Here is a 20,505-nt window from a genome sequence, read left to right on the forward strand (position 1 = left end):
CAAAGGTTTAACAAAATCCAACCACTGCTAGTTGAAACTAGACAAATTTGGTGTAGAAAAAAATAATATGTACTTAAGTGAAACACTGAATCAATTTACGAGAAGTAGATTTTTCATCCCTACCTACTTTAAAATCAAGGCTGGACAATTATTTTTTTTCCCAGAAGGAATATGGACTAGTTCAAACAGGTGGTCATAACCATACCTTTTGCCCTTATAATATATGACTACAAATTTGATAATAAAAAAGTTTTTAATAATTGCAAAACTTAAAAATGAGTCCATTCACCATGTTTAGATGAGGCTTTGCTTGTGCTTATGGAAATCTCAATTTTAACTCTGCCTGGGCTTGTTCTCAACAGGTCTCATGTATACTGTATGAGGACTGAATGAAGGGAATCAAAGACTGTAGTAGGTTATTACTGATATTGCAGGCATTATTATTGCAAATATCAGCAGAAAGGCTTATTATCAAGGAATTGACTTACTAAGTCTTTCTCTTGAGTGCACTTCTGTCTCATGTTATAGCTTTAGCCTCAGGCAGCATATGATCCTATCAACAGCTCACATATGCGCAGAGCATAGACTTCAAATATTTAAAGGGACATCATCAACTTGAGAATGCTTGAGTGGAAAATCTTGAACTTGCTAATATTTAAAGTCAAAAGTATTGGAAGGGAAAGGCTGTATATACACCTCAAATTTTAGCTTCGCTTTTTGTATGCTGTAGCATGTGACTAGTTTATTTAATTTTGTGGTGACAAACACTCCTTCTAGTGCCTCATGTAGCAACAGCAAAGCTTAAGAGAAACAAAGCCCAGCAAGGGTGGAGAGAGGCAAGGTGAGACTCCTGTGCCTGTGTAACACCCATGGACATAACGGTGCAAAGACATGTGTGCTCCTCTACCCACATTCAGAGCTGAAGAGGCCCAACCTAGAAGTTGACAAGTGTCCCTTTAAGTAGTGTGCGTAGTCGTAATGATGTAGCTGTTCAGTTGTTTCTTTATAATCCTTAAATTGTGTTTGTACATGTATTAATATTTCAAATGCTTTGAAATCAAGAAGTTTAATAGCAGCTGATGACTAGACTCTACTGTTTTTGTAATAAAGCTTTTTTTAAAATCTCAATTTTATGTAAAACTTCTCTAGCAGCCTTTCTTACTGAATGCTTGCTTGCTGAAATCTCCTGTAAAAGAGAAGATGCAGCCACAACGTTTCCCATACACTCTCATTTTGAGGTGGAAAGCATTGTCTTTCACAGGACATATATTCCCTGAAGAAGCTTCAGTGTATACGAACATCACTCTTCTATTTTAGCTCTAGTTCTCCATCAGTTTTAACACTGCATACAATTTTTGTGAGAGCATACTGCCTATTCTCTCGTCTGCTCCAGCTGTTTCTGCTCTTCACTTACACTCTGCCAAATGATAAAACTATAATTACATGCTGTCCCAAGGTGACTGTATTGTAATGCCTATTTCTATTGATCTTAAGATGGCTTTCCTCATTATGGCAGCACTTTTTATGGAATTCAAATGTCTTAGATGTTATAGTTGCTTTTTATAAAAAGCACGTGACTTGTTTCATGGCTCACTTCATTTAACAGAGTGAACTGGAATACAATAGTCCTACTCAACTGAAGAGAGAGAATGTGTTTTTGCATGGACATAGTAAAAGTTTACTTGCACTGATGATTTTATATGCCAGGTGCCAAAGTGTGGTCATCTGGTTACATGAAGCATGCTTTCTCTGAGTATTTTACTTTGAAAGAAAAAATTACTATATTAACTTCTTTAGTTGATATGTAACCTTCAATAGAGGCACCTAGTAGTATGTCTGAAATAATTTTCTTAAAAATTTAAAAATTGGTTTGAAATACTAGTAACACAAAGCTATTGCTGAATAGTCTAATGTTATGAAGGTAGATTGTGTTTAGTATAAAATTATGATTCTTACCCAATTTTGTAAATTTATTTAAGTCCAGAAAAAAGCTTAAATTCATTAGCTGAAATTTCCAAGCTTTCAAGTTTGCATTAGGCATGTAGTTTCTTAGTTTTGCACCTAACAAAGTGGCCTGATTTGTCACAGCAGCTGGTTATATAGAGTAAGGAACAATAATGGGGACTCAAAATCACTGAAAAAACAGGCATTTATTTATGTCTCGTTTTAGCTGTGCAACTTCAGAAATACTGACCTAATTTCTAAAGATAGTTTTAAGACAAAGGTGAAGTAAACATTGCATCTCAGTACATGTTTCTACTGTTCTCTTTGGACAGGCCAAGAGGAGTACATCACATATAAAGCGCTGTAGCAAAAAAAAAAATTAAAAAAGGGAAAAAAAAATAGAAAAAGGTGCAAGCTGTTCTCCTTCCTGTCCAATTTTTATAATCTCTGGAAACCTGGATTCCAATTTGCTTAGACTTCAGAAAAAAATTATTCAAGGCAATTTATAAAACAATCAACACTGATTTGGTTTTCTGTTTTACTTGGGTCTACTGAAGATTATAGGTACAGTGTTTCTTTGTTTTAACCCTTCTTACTTGTTCTAATAGTGACGTCATAATGTTATTAATGCCTATTTCAGTTGCTGTTAATGTAATGATGAAAATACTTTATGACTTTTGTAGTAGATAAAGCAGAAGGAAAAATGGATTATTTAATCATGTTACGGCATGGTACGTCTTTCCAACTACATGCAATAAAGACTAGCGAGCAGTACATGAAAACTGAATAGCATCTTTTGCAGTAGCATGTGTTTACATTTGTATAGTGCTTTAAATCTTTAAGCACTGCGAAAACAAAGAATTATATTAGGACTGACAGAGCTTTGTGTGATCTTGAAGGCTCTTTTTCCAAGTTACTGAAAACACGTGCCATTCATTAAAATCCCATCATCTGAATATATAAGAACTTACATCTAGGAAAACTCAGTATAAACCTACTAAAATTTTCTAGGTGAAATAATAAGGTGCCTGCTATTGAAAGTGACAATTTTCTGCCTTGTCATCCCTGGTGTTATATAGAAGTAGAGAAAAAAGTGAACCTGATTTGTTCTCCTTTGTAGAGCCAGGCCGAGGCCCACTACAAAGGAAGTAAACATGCCAAGAAGGTCAAAGCACTAGAGGCAACGAAAAATAAACCCAAAGTTGGTTCTTCCAAGGACAGCGCAAAGGCTAACACAAGCTGCTCCACCGCGCCAGTCACAACCAACATCTCTGACAAATCAGGTCAATGGAAACTTTTTGTTCTATACATTCTTTATTTTCTTCTTTTTGGATGTTTGTATGAGAGAATCTGGTTGCATGATGGTGATCCATGACTTGAGTTTTCTAAACTGTCTACTCTAGTTCCTTGTACAGAATTGGTTGGTTTTGATATTATCAAAGTGCTTTTTCACATCTGTGAAACAGCTGGTGTCCCTCAATGCTAAAGCCTACTTTTTTTAAACTTGTGAAATTTACTCCTGTAAAGTATGGCTGCTGTTCATATGACAGTATTAATGGATGGAAGTGGGTGGAGGGGTCTGATATGTATGTATTTGACTGAAGCATAAGAAACCTTTGTCAGAAATTTTTCCTTGCTGAGTAAGATAATATTGCTCGAACAGGAAAACACACCTACAGACATGTAGTGAAGCCTCATGGCCTGGATATCTCCTGACTTCAGAGCTCATTAGTGCTTCAACATCACTTCTTTTCTTTTTTTTTTCCTTTCCATATTAGTAATCTGAGGATGATCAATAATGCTAATTACAGTAGAGCTGCTTGAGTCTGTCCCTGCTCTGTCAGTGTTGTGTTACTGAATGAAGCAGGAGAATTTCCTGAACTTGCTGACACTCTGAAATACTTCACTTGTTAACCAGGAGAAAGCACATACTGTGGGTTATCAAACTGTTGGTCTAATAGACTTCTTCTGATAGATCTACTTCTGCATTGGGAGCCATTTATTACCCTCTTCACCAGACCTGAGCTTGACTCAGATGATATGAAGTGAATGACAGTTTCCTGACACACACACTAAAAAAAAAATAAAAAAATCCATATCAGTGATTATTTGTCATACTGCACTCTTCACAGCAGTACTAAAACCATCTTTTTCTGGATTTTGGATTGATTCTAGCAAAACTGTGTTACTATAAAATAGTAGCAAACTAACATTGATCTAAATAAAGTGTGTTCTAACAGATGGAAAGAAATTTAAAATATTTGTTAAATGTTTTAGTCTAAAATATCAAAAGTAACTTTGGTTAAAACAGCTTACTGCTTGAGATGTACACTGTAAGAACTGAGACAACTGCTTAAGTAAGAGATCACTTAAAATTTGAAAGGATTTGATACATTAAGAATGCATTCGGGGGTAATGTAATTGTATAGTGCCCTCCCCTGCCTATGCCAAAGGCCGAGGACTAGATAAGGAAAGTTTCAGCATCTTTTACAAACTCCATCATCTCTTCCCTAAGTCTGGATCTGTCGTGTGTTTTCTTTGCCAGACAGTTCTGTCCCCGACTTAATTTTCTTCTTCTCTGTGCAATGTACCTAAAATCATTCACACCTCTACATTCAGATTTTCATAAAGTAATCTAACCAATGACAAGGGAAACCTGCTCTTGATATTTTTATATTGCCCTGTTTTGACAGTGTGTTGTTTTGTGCTATTAATTACTCCACACAGATTAGACAGATTACCATCTGTGTCTGTTGGATTATACCACTGCAAGTGTTTCTACATTAAGAATGGTTTAGTTAAACATTTTCTTCCCATTAAGAGAACAGTGAGATTCTCTGTGGAGGGGAGGCTCCTCAGAGTCTGTTGCTGCTCTACAAGAGATCGCGGATGGGATGTTTGGGAGGAGAAAAACCCGAACCTGGAGAGGCAAATTCTCCATGTATGCGGGGAATGCTGATCACAGAGGTGCAGATTGTGATTTTACCAGTCTGTGGACTTAAAAACCAAAACATAATTTTGTTCGGCTCTGCTTTTCTTTACAGAGGCTATTGTTCATCTGTTCTTTAATGTATGTTTAGCTCTTTAACATAATGCTTATTGCAGATAGAGCAGTCACTGTGTTGATTCTGGGAATCAGTGGTGGGTTGTGGGTTTTTGCCTTGGAGCAAATTAACTGATACCATTTTTCCTGAGTATTTTAACACAGCTTTCATTCTCTGAAAAATTGATTATTAGTATAGATTAATTGTGTAGGTATATTTGAGTTTTCCTTAAAAGATTTCTAATACTAAGAGTTTCCATTTATGTATATATTCATGGTATTGGGTTTTTTTATCCTGATTTCCAGGGGAAATGAGCCTTTCGGTCACATCATCTATCCTTATCTCTGTTATTCTCTGGCTCTGTCTTCACAACGTTGACTATATTGCCTAGTATCAAAAAATTAATGAGTTCAAGAGGTTTTAATGAAGCTCCTATAAGTTTGGTGAAAATTGACACCTTGGTAGAAGAGAAGCCTTAACTTACCACCCATCGTGGGAGATGCTCCCATGTGAGCTCTGACTGGCCGGACACTATGTTTGCCTTCAGGACAGGGTATTTGAGAGTGCATATGTGTGGTGCAGGTCTGAAAAAATTGTGTTAGAAGGACAGAAGATATAAATGGATATAAAGGAATAAATGGAATCAAGGAAGGTAATTAAAATCTACTGCTTGTGGAGCTGTTGTTTAACTATTGTACATTGGAGAATTGCTAAGTTCCCGAGGAATATCAAACGAAAAATAAGTTATTCCTGATGTCCTTTTTTTTGAGTATGGAAGAGGAGAATGGAAAGGTAAGCAGAGAAGACAGTTTTATGTTCTTGTGTTCCTTTGTTATCCACCATGCTTCTACTAGTATTAGTGCACAGTGAGTAGAGAGTATTATAGTAGACTGAATTTACTATTCTCTTAGGTAGACCTACTAATAAAAGGACACAACAGGCATGACTAGCAGTTTTTTTGATGTGCTGTCAGTTTGAGTGACATAATGATGAATGATGCGGAGTTCTCCAGACTGGACAGTTTCTGTGTATTGAACTAAAATGTCAAATTAAGTTTGGTACAGAACAGTGTATTCTGTGGATCAGGCAGAGCGTGAGATCCAAAATACTGATTTGTCAGAAGTTACTAATGCAGTAGTACAAGGAAAAATAATTCAAATGTTAGCTCAGTGATGAATCTATGAAAGGCAAAAGCCAGATTCATCTAGTCCATATTTTTCAAAACTGATGATGCAGTGGTCTCTCTACAGCTGTTCCTTTCAACTTTAGAAGTGTGGCTGCTGGTAGACCTGCATAAATTAAATTGATCTTTAAAGTGTTTTGGGAAGTTTCCAGAAAAAACTCCTGCAGACAGAAGTGGCCTCAGCTGGATGGGAAGGAATGATTCTGGAACTCGATCTGAGCATGAAGATGCCCAAGTTGAGAGAGAGTGGTCTTCCCTGCTGATGTTAATGACACATTATGACTCAGAAATTACTTCTGTAGATTGATCAGCAGATATGTAACGGTAAAGCCATATTACTGTAATGCTACTATACTACCATACCACTGGTTGCAGCCTTAGGTAAATGGATATTCATGGATTGGATTGCACGAGTTTTGCATGCTAACATGATTAGACTACTATGTGATCTCATTTTCTAAGCACACAGCTCTTAACCATTTAGAAAAGTATTGTTTATTGGTGCTTGCAAGTACCACCATCCTATTTTGGTCACTCTTCCTGCAGACAGGAAGAAAATACCACAGATTAGGTGTGACAGGGTTGTTTTTCCTCCACTTCTTGGGTCATGTCTGCCTGTCCTGATGTATATTTGCAGATTGGAGGTGTTCACAGGGGACCCTTTCATAACCTGTCTCCCACACAGTTTCTCTAATTACCCAGGAAAAGTCTAGTAATAACTATGGAGCAGTTTCATATGCTAGAAAATCACCACTGACACCACAAGTTTTTCTGTAGCTGCTTTGAGCCATGGTTATAGAACAGCAGTTAACAGCACTGGGAGCTTACTTTCATGTGGGGCTGTGGTGGGGTGACCCTGACTGGAGGTCAGGTGCCCACCAAAGCTACTCTATGACTCCCTCTCCTCAGGTGGCCAGAGAAAACAAAGTTCAACGAAAGGCTCGAGGGTCAGGATAAAGACAGGGGGAGATCACTCACCCATTACCGTTATGGGCAAAATAGACTTGGGGAAAAATTAACTTTATTTACTACTAGTCAAATTGGAGTAGGGTAATGAGAAATAAAAAGTAAACCTTGGAACACCTTCCTCCTAACCTTTCCTTGTTCCCAGGCTCAACTTCACTCCCAATTTTCTCTACCTCCTCTCCCCCAGTGACACAGTGGGATGAGGAATGAGGATTGCAGTTAGATCACTCAGCAAACAGTTTCTGCCGCTCCTTCTTCCACAGGGAGAGGACTCCTCATACTCTACCCCTGCTCCAGTGTGGGGTCCCTCCCACGGGAGACAGTCTTGCATGAACTTCTCCAATGTAAGTCCATCCCATGGGGTGCAGTTCTTCACGAACTGCTACAGTGTGGGTCCCTTTTGTGGGGTGCAGTCCCTCAGGAACAGACTGCTCCAATGCGAGTCACTCAAGGGGTTACAAGTCCTGCCAGAAAACCTACTCCAGCATGGGCTCCTCCCTCCGCAAGGCCACAGATTCTGCAATGAGCCTGCTCTGGAGTGGGCTGCCACATGGTCACAGCCTCCTTCAGGCATCCACCTGCTCTGGCACGGGGTCTTCCGTGAGCTGCAGAGGGACAGCTTGCCTCACCGTGGGCTTCAGGGGAATCTCTGCTCAGGTGCCTAGAGCATCTCCTCCCCATCCTTCTTCACTGACTGACCTTGGTGTCCGCAAAGTTGTTTCTCTTACGTATTCTCACTCCTTTCTCTGACTGCAGTTGCTTTTATGCAGTAACTTTTTTCCTCTTCATAAATATCATAGAGGTGTTACCACCATCACTGATGGGCTCAGCCTTGGTCAGCAGAGGGTCCATCATGGAGCTAGCTGGCATTGGCTCTTTCAGACATGGGGGCAGCTTCCAGCAGCTTTTTACTGAAGCCACCTCTGTAGATCTCCCCCTCCTCCCCAGTATCAAAACCTTGCCGTGCAAGACCAACGCAGGCAGAAAGATTCCCTTGCCTCCCTATGGAAGCCCCAGTTTTTCAAGATGACTTCACACAGAAGTATACATATATATATGACATATATGTATAGCATTGCTTGAGAACAGGGCAGGGTAGCAACCAGTATATAACACAGTTTAGATTATTTAGAGTATGTTTTAAATATAGCTCTGAGAATGCAACAGAAGACCGAGTCTGTGATCCCAAGTTAGCATAATCTAGATGCTTACAGTGATGAGTCCTTTAGGAATGGATATGATAATAACTGAATTGAAATGTCCCTGCTTACTTATCAAGCAAAGAGAAATTCTTTGATCATGCTTCCAAATCAAAATAAATAGTTCAAAATGAAGCAGATGGATGATGTGGTATCACCTTCTTTGCATTTTGCTTTGATATAAAAATCAGGAATGCAACTGTTTTGAACTACTCAAAAGAGTCAAAACTAGGGTTCAGATTATAAAGGTAAGATTTTTTTTTTCCTGTCTTTGATCCATTCAGTATATGCCCTGTTTCCTTTGTGCGAGTGAGAGCTGTTTGTGAAATGATAGGTATGGGGATTGCAAGTTCAGTCCTCGTTCAAACGAGCAGAAGGCTCTGCTACGTGGGACTAGTCGATACAAATAAGGTCTTTGAAAGCTCTATGAGAAATCCTTTTTGTTCCAACTGATACAGTAAAGAGTGACTTTACCCACCTAACTAGGCCAAATACTAGACCCTATTTCAAATCGTGACCCCTCTTACTACTGCTTTTTTCTGTAGCTGTGCCTCAGGGCAGCTCAACAAGCAATTCACAGGGTCACGCTGATGATATCCCCGCACAAGAGCAGTCCTGTGCTGTTCTGCTGTGTACAGCAAGGACAGCAGGAAAGCAATGTGACTGGAAAGTTGTTTGCCAGCTTCTCAATTCTAAGCGAGTTCTCTAAGAGTTATGTCAGACATTACAGCTCTATAACTAAAACCAGCTGACGTTCTGTGGAATGTTTTCATGCTACAGTGTGGTACAGTGTCTGACACTGAACGGGCTAGCTCGCATTTTGAAAATAGCCTAGACGTGTTGATGGACCTAATAAATGCTACTTGAAGTCATGTAGGTATATAGTAATTAGTTTGCTTATTGGACAGGACAGGCAACTCCAAGCTTTGTCAGACCTTAGAAAAATTCACCTTGAGGTCTTGTCTGTTGGTTTTACTTCATTAAGGGCTTTCTGTGGGTGCTTTGACAACAAAACTGCGTTTTCTTTCCTTTTGTTTCTAGAGTGTAACATGTTGAATCACATTTACTTAGGAAGATTACAGTGGGTTGTATTTCTCCAGTGTCTCAATTACCAGTGCTGTTTATTCATCAACTACCAACGAAGTGTCACGTCCCACGAGAGGGCTCAGTTTCTATTTCACAAGTCCACCACCAGGACACTCCTTTAGTCGTGTTGCTTTCATTGATTATTTCAAAAATATTTCTACCAATACTGAAATTATGAACTCTTCCATATGCATCTGTGTATTTGGAATAATCCTAAAAATGATACCAGCTTTCTTAACAAAATTTCTCTTCCCCTTAACGTTTATTTCCATTTATCTCCTTGTTTTCTGTTCATTTTAAAGGAATGGCTTGTTTACATAGCTCCATTTTTTTTAAAATAATCCTTCAGAAAAAGCTGGGAGATAGAGACTGCAGCTTCCACAGCTGAACTGTGATACATCCAGGCACTAGTTTATGGTCAACTAAGTAATCAATTCAATTGGGTTCATCCACCAAGGAGAGTCATTTCAAGGGCACTTTTTCATTAAACCCTCTGAGAATGTTAAATTTTGTTCTCTTTTCCTTCAGTATTTCATAGCCATTTCAAGGCCACTCTCTATTGCTGCCTGTTGAAGCTCTGTCCCCAAGACAGAGGTGAAGGCATAGTATAGAATTTGCTGCTTGGCTACAGGGCTTTTGTAGTTGATGGTATAAAATACAATTAATAAATCCTCATAAATGCATCACATACACTGTTGCGAGTATCATGTGTGTATTTACATGAGCATTGTATGTTCAGTATTGATATGTAAAATGTGCTGTCAGTGGGATATGTAACACCTGCACTGCATTTAGGAGTGGATGACTTCCAGGTGTTTTCTCGTGGGTTGTTCCAGCAGCTGTTTCAGGAAGTTGCTGTTTGGTTTATGCTCTTAGGATGAAAGGTTAGCCAAAAGGATAATTAGCAAATCGAAGTCTGTTAACAGGAAATCATTATAATATGTTGGACCTTTAAACACTTTCTTCCCTGTCGCTCCTGCTGTTCATACTTTTCAAAAGTGCATATTTAAGCCCCGTCTTTCCGTGTGTGTCTTCTAACCTGAAAGGAAGAGCAGTCATTCTGCACATTTTGATTTTGATAAGCTCCTGGGAGGTCCTGGAAGTCTTCAAGTGTTTCTTCAGTCTGCCTGTAATAATACTAACTGGCACATATCAAATTCTGCACTGCTATTGAAAACTGATTATAGGTGCCATTAACTGAAAAATAAGCTCTGCAGCTGACACAGTTTCATTGATGAGCTTTTGCAGTTCCTGTTCAAATTGAAAAAGGTCGATCTTTTTTTTTTCTCTAGTTATTGTATCAATCAGAAATGCATGCAAGCAGGATTTTGTTTTGAAGAAACAGTATGCTTTTTTTCCTGCAGTAATTTAAGCAGAAGCTCTGCATCAATAAATGTATTGAAAGATGAAATAAGACTTTTTTTGGGTGCTCTGCTCTGTGCTTGAGCATTTGTGTGTCCTATATTGTTAAAACTGAGTACCGGTATTACTTTGACTTATTCCAGTTCTAAAAACTGGAATTTCAGTGCATATTTTTTTCAATAGCATCCTTAAAATTATGCCAAATTTTTCTTACATTGGGGAAAGGTAACAGTAGGCATTGGGCCAAGCAAAATTGACTCTAGTACTGTTGCTGGACAGCAGGAGAAAAGTTAGGGATGCTCTCAGCTACTGTTTGTCTTTTTTTTAGCTAGATGTATGTGGTCATTTAAAGAATCCATTTATATACATTTAATCTTTCAGCACCTGTTTTTATATTGTGAAATCAAGCATCTGTTTTTACTGTTTGTTCTACTAATGATGTGCCTATTAAACATCCAAAGATTTTTTTGAGTAGGATGATGATGATAATGGAATGATAATAAGGCAATAAGATTAATACGGAATATCAAATATTACTAGCGAATGCATGTATGTATACTTCTGTAGAGGAAATAATACCAGAGAGATGGCACTACCAGAACTGTTACATATCACATCATTCTTTAGTCATCGTTGTGTTCACAACGTACTATTACAAGAGTTCTTGAGTTTTCGGATAAGGAAATGGAGAAGGGAAGAAAGTGGGACACTAAAACAAAGTAGCTGGCAAAAAGGGAGTTGAAACTGAAGTACCTGTGTCCCTCATCTGCTTTGCAATTTTCTATTAGGAAGAAAGATCATCCAGAAGTTTCCTAATATATGAGGGTTTTTCAATGAGATTTCGTAAAAATTGCAGATGAGACAAATAAAATATCCCCTTCTGTCACTTTAAGATGGTTATTATTTTGATGATGAATGACAGTATTGTTTGCTGAAGAAGAAATTAATTTGTGAACCAAGCCCTAGGTTTGTTTTTAGATGACTAAGAAATTCAAATCAGTGCAAGTTATTTTTATTTGCACCAAACTGAAATTAGCCCTTTAAATCCATTAGAATGGAAAACTCCCAAGAAAGACAGCTGCTGGTTTTGTTACTTTTTTTAACAAGCCTGAGTGGAGGAACAGCTTTATCTGTTCTAATACTTTCAAAAAGCTTATTAAAGGCATATATTGCTAAAGAAGTAAGGCCATTCTTTTCAAGCCAGACATATAGTTTTCTCACTTAATCAGAGAATAAATAACTGAATACAGGCCATTACTCATACAGAGGGTAGCTGAATGAAGTTCTGTGTCTGATTGTGCCAAAGTTAAAGGTTGTGTTGATTCTGTAAAATTTGAGTTAAATTTCCTCCTTTTCTCTCAACCTTTGAGTGAATTTAGTTTCCAAATGTAAAAGAGTAGGTCAGGCCAAATGCTGTTGCTTCAGAGTGCTTTCATTTTGCCCCTAAATGAGATAAATGTTCTGATTCTTAACCTTTTTTTCTGGAAAATGAGTACTTAACAATTGGGGAAAACAATCTTGTTGGTGGCTTTTTTCTGTATTTCTCAGCAACTATTTACGTAAAGGATAAGACCTCTGAGAGTACAAGCTGGTCTAGCAACAACTCCCACACAATCAATAATGTGGTTTGATTTGGGGTTTTTTTGGAAAAATGTTATTTTTACTCCTATTTCTTTTTTGTAGCATAAATGCAAGCAGCGTTTAGAACACAAGGAAGAATGCATGTTGCTAGGGAATGGCAGGCAATTGTGAGACCAAGAAGTTGATGAGTTGGTTTTGATACAGAATTGTTCAGAAATCCTGAATCACAAACAAAAGCAAAAATGTCCATGGCTGGTACATCAGACATTTAAATAGGTCTTTTGAAAAATCTTCCTTTATCATCCTTCCAGCCTTAATTCTGCAGCTGCTGCATTGTCGACTTGTTATGAGAAATATGCTGCATTTCCTACAACGCAGAAATTATATCTACAAACAATAGGTTACGTATTATTTCCTTCTATTTTGGTGTCTGGTAGGCAAGTTATATTTGAAATGCAGTTTTCTGTCAGATCTTGAGGGCATGACTAAACACTCTCAGTCCTCAGGCAGACCTGCCAAAGAAGTTGGTGAGAATGCACAATTACAGATGTCATTTAGCTGAAATGAAGATGAGTGTTTCAGAGTTGGCTTCAGTGGCAGTTCTGCCTGGGCAAGTACTGGATAAGTAGTTCAGACACAGGCCCGTGAGAATGTACCTGCATGAAGATTGTCAGTTCTTCTTGATTCATTTATTTAGACACACATAAATTTTGTATTAAGTTCCAAAGCACTTTAGCAGCTATGGGTAGAATTTTAAGATTTTTTTTTTTTTTGCACAAACGGCAAGTGAAATGTGTTTCTAGTACTATATTTCAGATTCATAGATGGAGGAGGCAACATTATTTTTGTAGTTGAGGAGATGAACCAAGACATTTTTAAGCAGACTTGAAGGATGTCTGTGCAGAATGCAGTATGTTTGTTATAATCTTCGAATATTATTTTTCCAAACATTCCTACATTATTAAAATGTTAAAAAGATAATGCAGTACTGTGGAAGGTTTACATTCCAGGACCTCTAAAATAAATGTGGCAGAGCCTGTAATGGGAGTATAAAATATTTACAAAATAATAGATGTCTGTTGTCAGAAAAAAGATGAGTTTAACCAGCAAAAACATTTATTTTCACCCAGATGGGAGTCACATTTTGTAACAATAGGTCTTATGCTATAGTCAAACTTTGCTCAAACTGTGTTATAATTTTCCACCTCTTGAATTTTTCTATTTCAGCCAGTACAGACTGGCATAGCTCAGAAAGATGGGAGGTTAAGATAAAGTGAATTTGCCTAGACATACAAGAGAACTCAGGAAGACTAAGCTTTTGCGTAGTCTCACTTTATGGGTACTCATTAAATTAACATCCACCCTTGCTGTGTGTTGTTATGTGTCCCCTGGTTAGATCTACCTTGTTTTCAACTGCTGGCAGCGTAGCACTGCTGAGTTTTATCAACAAACCTCTAGTGAAAATTTTCCCAACCTGCTGTGACAGGGGTGCAACTGAGAAATTGGACATCAGCAGTGTACACTGGGAAATTGCTCTGAATTTGTGTTTGTAAAAGTGAGGGTGGAGGGCAGAAGTTGTATTAATCTCTTTTCAAATGAGGGAAAGAAAGAGAAGTTTGATGAAACCTGTATTCTGTGATGAAGCACAGTTGAAGACAGGTGAAATAGAGACATGACACAAATTGTTTTGAGTAAGGGTTAGGAATTTGTTTGCTCCACACAGAGTACGTACTCCCCTGCGTTTTGGCTAACAGTGCAGAATCAACCCTTCTTGTTCTTCTTCCTTTTGGACAGAGAAATTGCATTATGTTGAAATATTAGAGATTTTAGAAATGCCTTTTTTATTTTCTTTTTTTTTTTTGTCTTTTTCCCCGCCTTGGTGAATGTTCATGGATTTTTCTTGGTCTTGATCTGTAAAACAGACCTAAAACCACCAGCCCATCAACCAAAACCAATTCCTTGAGAATCCCCAACTGTGCAAGGAAGTGACTAAAATTCTAAGTGATATAATGGGATCATCTCAGACACCCCACTAATCAGACCAGCAGTCACTCTCTGTTCAGGAACTGCACAGATAGGTACAGAAATAGATTTTGCAGGACAAGGTTTTGCAGTTGCAGAACTGTCTGTACTTCTAAATATTTTCTGACTCTCATCCGTCTGCTTTCACAAAAACGAAACCTATCCAAAATTTTAAACTCAAAGCTTTGTAACATTCATTACATCTTTAATCTGATCAGTTGCAAATATTTTTGTGCTCTGAAAAATCGACAGATTCCTTTGTAAGAAAATTCCTTGGAGTCTTAGGTATGCCAAATCAGAAATGAAATATGTAAGAAATTCAGCATCAACATCACTGTTGTACCATAGCCAAACAAGCAATACTTCCGAAATGAAAAAGATACTTTGGCTCAGCCTGTTGGAGAGTAGTGATGCAGTTAATCAAATAATCAGTCTAGCTGCAGTGTTCACTCAATATTGCAAAGCCATCCAGACGTTTCTTGATGCAGCTTGAGTGTCTCAGGAAAATACGTTGTAGCTTGTTTCAGTGCACATTTGTGTTTGAGATGAAAAGCTTTATATTTATGGCTTCCATTTGTTTCTCATCTTTCTATAGAAACAAAATTGGTTTTCTTTAGAATGTGTCAAACAGATTTATTTCATGTAACAACCTTTCGTTATAGAAAACCTAGCCGTTTTCAAGACAGGCCTGAAATGCAAGAAAAAACATTTTACAAAATAGTAAAGGTAATCAAATGGTTAATAGATACACTGTGCTGTCTGATTTGCATGTAGGTTTGCAGTGGAATTTTTCTAGAACAGAGCCCTACGGGTTTTTCAGCCTCATTTCTCAGTAGACTGCACAACTGGTGAGAAAGTAGGTATTTTGTCTGACAGCCATTAGAGTCTCATTATTCAGCAAATGTGGAAATAAAACAAAAAAGATTTTGAAATCCCTTATCAAAGTTAGCTAACTCTGTCTTAATGAGTGTCAAGAAATAATCTAATGCTCTTTGTTGTTTCTTTGAATGATTCTCAGATACAGGACAGCGTGCTTACAAATGCTGTAAAGGTTGTGACCACTAGTGACTTAATTGCTTTCCTGCTATTGCCTTTATGGCATATATTACTTGTAATGTTCATCTTTTTCTTCCTAAAATGAATAATTAATTGTGTAAGTGTGTGCTTTATTCCTTTATATAGCAGTTCGAGCCAGCAGACTTTCTGTGAAGAACAATGTTTTGAAACTTGCTTTTCTTACTGGAGGTATTGTCCACCTTTCTATTCAGTACCTTTTCTGTTAATATATTGAAAGAGACCCTTCCTGTCCTTCTGTTCATTCAGTCAGTGCTGCTCTTCTCCATATTTTATTTCAGGGCAAAGGGTTTTTTCCAATATGATGACTTGTGGGTCCCTTCTCTCTGCCCCAGACATGTATACTGTGGTAGATCCTAGGGTTTGTTTGGGCAAGTGCTTCAAGCATAGTGTGGCTAAATGAGTTTTTCTCACCTTGATTTTATTTTGTCGTGGTTTATTACCATCTCTCTTAGTTACTTCCAGCCAGGCTTGCAACCTCTTTGACTGTGATCCTCTACTTTCATGTTTTTGTTTTAAAAGCTACAAATTGTGTTACAGTATTTCCATGTTACAACTAAAGCTGATGACTTTTCTCTCTCTAAATTCATGTCTTTCACTTTCAAAGCTCTCCATACCTTTTTATGTCTTTTGTAATGTATTTTCAAGATCCTAGCTTTCACCCACCACCCATCAACCATTGAAATGAGCTTCTCAAATAGCTTCCCACTTTTCCTGGTCCTAATTGTGAAGAGCTTTCTGCAAACAGCAGCTAAACTTACCTCTGTTACTCTCACCGCTGTAAATTTCTCTGTGATGGATCAAAAAACAGAAAAAAGCTTGTGAGAAGTTTGGCTGCCACACTGGTACTTGTGTTGGTGACTGGTTCTTCTGTTTCTTCTGTGATTTCATACCTGTCTGTCTGCAGCTGTCACCTCTGCTCTTAGACTGAAAATCACTGCACCTGCAGGTTGCCTTATTTTTCTGTCAAACCATCAATTCTGATTTCCTCTTCCCGTTCTGTAATCACAATATGCGTCAAAGGTTGTTTAACGCAGCCCAATACTCATTGACATATTTGGAGCTGTTGGGATTATTGGGAGAACCTGAAAATGTGTTTCACTCAGTACAGCTCTGCTTGTTTGGGAGATATGGTTGTTTTACCTCCAAGTCTCATTTACTCTCCAAAATCAGTATTTCAAACTAATACCAGTTCACTGTAACACAATTTATGTGAACTCAAGGCTATCATAAGACAATCTTCTGCACCACATGTTTAGTAACCCATAAATGAAACATAAACTCTTCCTTTCAGAAGTCACTTTTGGTTTTAGTTACCATAGGAAGAGAAGTTGAAGGTGTTCAGGGTCATCAGGCTGTCCATGTTTTAAAAAGTCATCTTTTCAGTGGTATTGTATTGTAATGTACTACCGTAAAGGAGGCTGATCACACCAAAGGGTTTGTACCTAACCACGCATCAGTTCTGCTCACTGGTTGCGTAACCTTCGTAAATATGCAGTGATCAGGTTTATGCAGTACATTATTTTGTTGCTGTTTCTCCTAATATAGCCGTTTTAAGCTGGAGGTTGCATTGAAAATTATGTGGCTCTTCCCTTCAGGTTTTTCAAGAAAACGAGCATGAGTATTTACTATTTTGTTAACTTTATGAAGGAGAATAATAACTATCTAGACTGCAGAGAATAGATTTTCTATTTATGCTCTTTTCTGAGCTGGCAGTATGTTCTTTTGTGCGAGCAGGTGGAAGAATTAAAAAAACAAATCCTCATTTCTAGGTTGAGAAATAAGCAAATCTCCAAGGGCTTTGGTGCAGGGTGTGTAGAGCAGCAGTGGCCGCTTCTCAATGTCGGTGCTGCCCTTATGCTGGAAGTGCTTTGTGTCCAGCTGCTGTTCAGTGCCTGCAGCTGGAGGATGCAGTGAAGGACCTGGCACAAGGAGAGGTGTGAAGCTGAAGGCTGGCAGGGAGTGGTTATAAGTGTGGAACGGGTTGCCCAGAGAGGTTGTGGATGTCCCCTCCCTGGGATGTTCAAGGCCAGATTGGTCAGGGCTTTAAGCAGCCTGGTCTAGTGAAAGGTGTCCCTGCCCACGGCAAGGGCTTGGAACCAGATGGTCTTTAGGGTCCGTTCTGACCCAAACCGTTCTGTGATTCTGTGACAGGGTCTCTTGCTGATGGGCAGCCACCTCCATGGCAGCCAGCACCATTTGAGGAGTCTTTTCTGTGTCCCGGCATCACTGTCTGTCCGTGTGCTCGGCCTTTGGCACAGGTTGTGGGTAACAGTCCCAGCCTCTGGCAGAGAAGAGAGGCAGGCAGGTGTAAAGCTATGCTTTGTACCACATGCATACAAATTGTATAGTTTCAGCGATGGAAATGCTATTTCTTCTGTCACTGTCATGGTAAGAGCAGGTTTTATATTTGTTACATACAGGCAGAAAACACACATGACAGTTTTGTAAGGTTAATAATCGTAGCAGAACTCCATATCTAAAAGTTTTTAGCATACGTGTTGGAAAGGGTTCCTGCAAGTGTGTCACATGGATCTTTACTTTGGATAATCCTTTATTTTCAGTTGCTATTTGAAAAAGCTGTTTCAAAACAGATGTTTGTTGTAAAGTTGTGTTTTGTGTATCTTCAGTGAAAAAAATTGTGCAGATAGGCATATTGTGGTATGTAAGTAGAGATGAGTATTAGTGATACAGAAAACCTTTATCATTTGAATTTCTAGATTTATACATGAGGTTTAGAGTTCTCTTTGGGTTTACTTTTATTAAGAATCTCAATTCTGAATTAAGGATCTGAATCTTAAGTCACTTTTCTCTTCAAAATAACATGTAGATTTTTGTCATGACATCCAGATTAGAACCTCTGCTTAGCATCATTTTAATACACAAATTTATAATGTGCAAAGATATATATATTTATATGTCTATTATAAAATTGCAAACAGTTCACGCAAATCACAAAGTAAACGAAGTGAACTCACTTAAATATGCGTTATAGCCCAAATTGCTTAGTGGAATGGTAGGATGATAAAAAGAATATACTCTTTTCGCTTTCTGCATGGACTACATTGATCAGTGGACTATGAGCCAGGGCAGAACATTCACATTCAGTTGATCATGAGAAAAGAAATTAACTGAAAAGAGATGCAGGTTGAGTGTCAGAAGAAGTTTTATTATAACATTTTTGCCCCGTTTGCTTAGCTGAACTAGGATTTTGGCATTAACAGGTAGGTCCTGTAGATTATGCCATAGCAATGGTAGGGAGAGTTGCACGACCTGCCGAGTTGGGTAAATCACTTCAGCTGGTCTTGCATTGGAAGCTGGAACCTGTTCGGTGTGAGCCTGTCGGGTGTTAACCTGGCTTTGGTAGGTGCAGCTGAAATGAGGCAGTGCTAATTAGATAAATAAGTCTTGATTTTTAATATGGTGCTGACACAAACACTAGGCAAACAACCAGAAATATGTGAAAACAACTTCAAAGCAGAATTGAAACAATGTAAGTAGGCGACAAGAGCATTGATATTATTGAGCCCAAAGCAATACTTAATTAGCTTGCTTTATTTTTTCCTTGGGCTCTATTTCAAAATAAATTCAGGCTTCAGTAAGAACTTGAAATGAACCATTGATTTACTTCTGTGGAGTCTTGAGGGAAAGGGAGACTTAATTTAAAGACAGGAATTTAACACAGATGACATAGGGAAAAAGAACATACTCGGATACAGTGCAACAGCAGGGGTTAGGCTTTATATGAATCTCTTGCACGTGAGTTGCAAGGTGAGCATTTCAACCTGACCCTGACTCTGGGAGGAGGCTGACACAGCCATGGTCTCCTGCTTCCAGCTGTGCTGAGCTGAGCTGGGCAGCAGGAGCCGGCGGGTCCCGAGTACTGAGCAGGATGGACTCACTGGTCTTGGTCCAGTTCTCTTGGGCTCCATGGGTTTGGCCCATGTGAAAATCAGGGTAAATTTGAGCCTATTCTCAATTATACTTGCCTTCAGAAAGAGCAAGAGGACTATAATCCCACAGCTGAATCTAAACAACCACATGTATTTTATACGGTGATTACAGTTTGGAAGTAAGTACATGCATGCAGGCATTAACAGTTACATTTCTGATTTCTGCATGGAGATATTATTTGGTAGCTCTAGTGCTATAAGTACAAATAAAAGACTAGTCTTTGTGCTTTGTATATACACGATTTGCATTTCCTGTGCTTTGCGGAGTTGAGTACTTGGCATTTCTGTCTCAAACAAAAAACTGTAAGTAGTGCTGTTTTGAATTCTGTGGATTGAAAACAATAAGCTGTTATCAAAAGCCCATTTGGAAAAGTGCAATTTTCTGATTTTAGAAGCCAGGAAAACCCAGTTCTGGCCCCGCTGCAGTGACAAATATGCACTTAGCTCCATGTACTTTCTGTGGGAGTTAAACTGTATAATAACCTTACAATTATGATCTTTGAAGATGTTTTGCATTAAGCATTTAGAATGTGGAAGGAGACATTAATTCATAGAGGGGCGTATGTCTCTCCTTATACATCCCCATGGATGAAGAGCTTATTTGTGTCAGGAAGCTTTCCAAATGATGGAATTATTATGTGCACTGAGGTTCCTTCCAAAAGCTGCAATACTGGCAGAACTGAGCCCAGCTGGATGCTGGTAACTTCTCTCTAGTTTTCTAGAAGTTTTCTTGTTAGCTCGTTATGCATTATATACTCCAGAATTGCTTTGTATTATGAATAGTGAAAACACTGTAAATCTAGGGAATATTTTAAAAATTGATGTACTACATCAGCTGGTGGCCAGCTAAGTGAGGAGAAGTGGGAAATGAAATCTATCATTTCTCAATCATCTTTTAAATTCACCGATGGAGAACCATCACTCTCTGATGGTAATTGGTGGCCTGTGTAAAATGGATCTTACTCCATTGCTCAGGATCTCGCTCCACAGACGCTTGATGGAAAAGCAAAGAAATAAAAATCTGCTGCCATTGGTTGCAGCTGCTTTGACCAGCGAGGTCAGGGGCTGGAGGCTGGGCAGGGGCTGGGGAC

At 38.5% G+C, this 20,505-nt stretch overlaps 1 protein-coding gene across 1 annotated transcript in view; it reads left to right on the top strand.

Moving 5' to 3' along the window:
* The window catches only part of ZNF385B (zinc finger protein 385B), a 53,830-nt gene that overhangs the window by 26,753 nt on the left and 6,572 nt on the right, over window positions 1-20,505 (top strand). The window contains exon 3 of the mRNA XM_009873728.1: window positions 3,065-3,227. Coding sequence (XP_009872030.1) covers window positions 3,065-3,227 — 163 coding nt within the window. The remainder of the gene's footprint in view (window positions 1-3,064; window positions 3,228-20,505) is intronic.

This window comes from Apaloderma vittatum, unplaced genomic scaffold (assembly GCF_000703405.1).
Source record: "Apaloderma vittatum isolate BGI_N311 unplaced genomic scaffold, ASM70340v1 scaffold1337, whole genome shotgun sequence".
In the NCBI taxonomy this organism is placed as follows: domain Eukaryota; kingdom Metazoa; phylum Chordata; class Aves; order Trogoniformes; family Trogonidae; genus Apaloderma; species Apaloderma vittatum.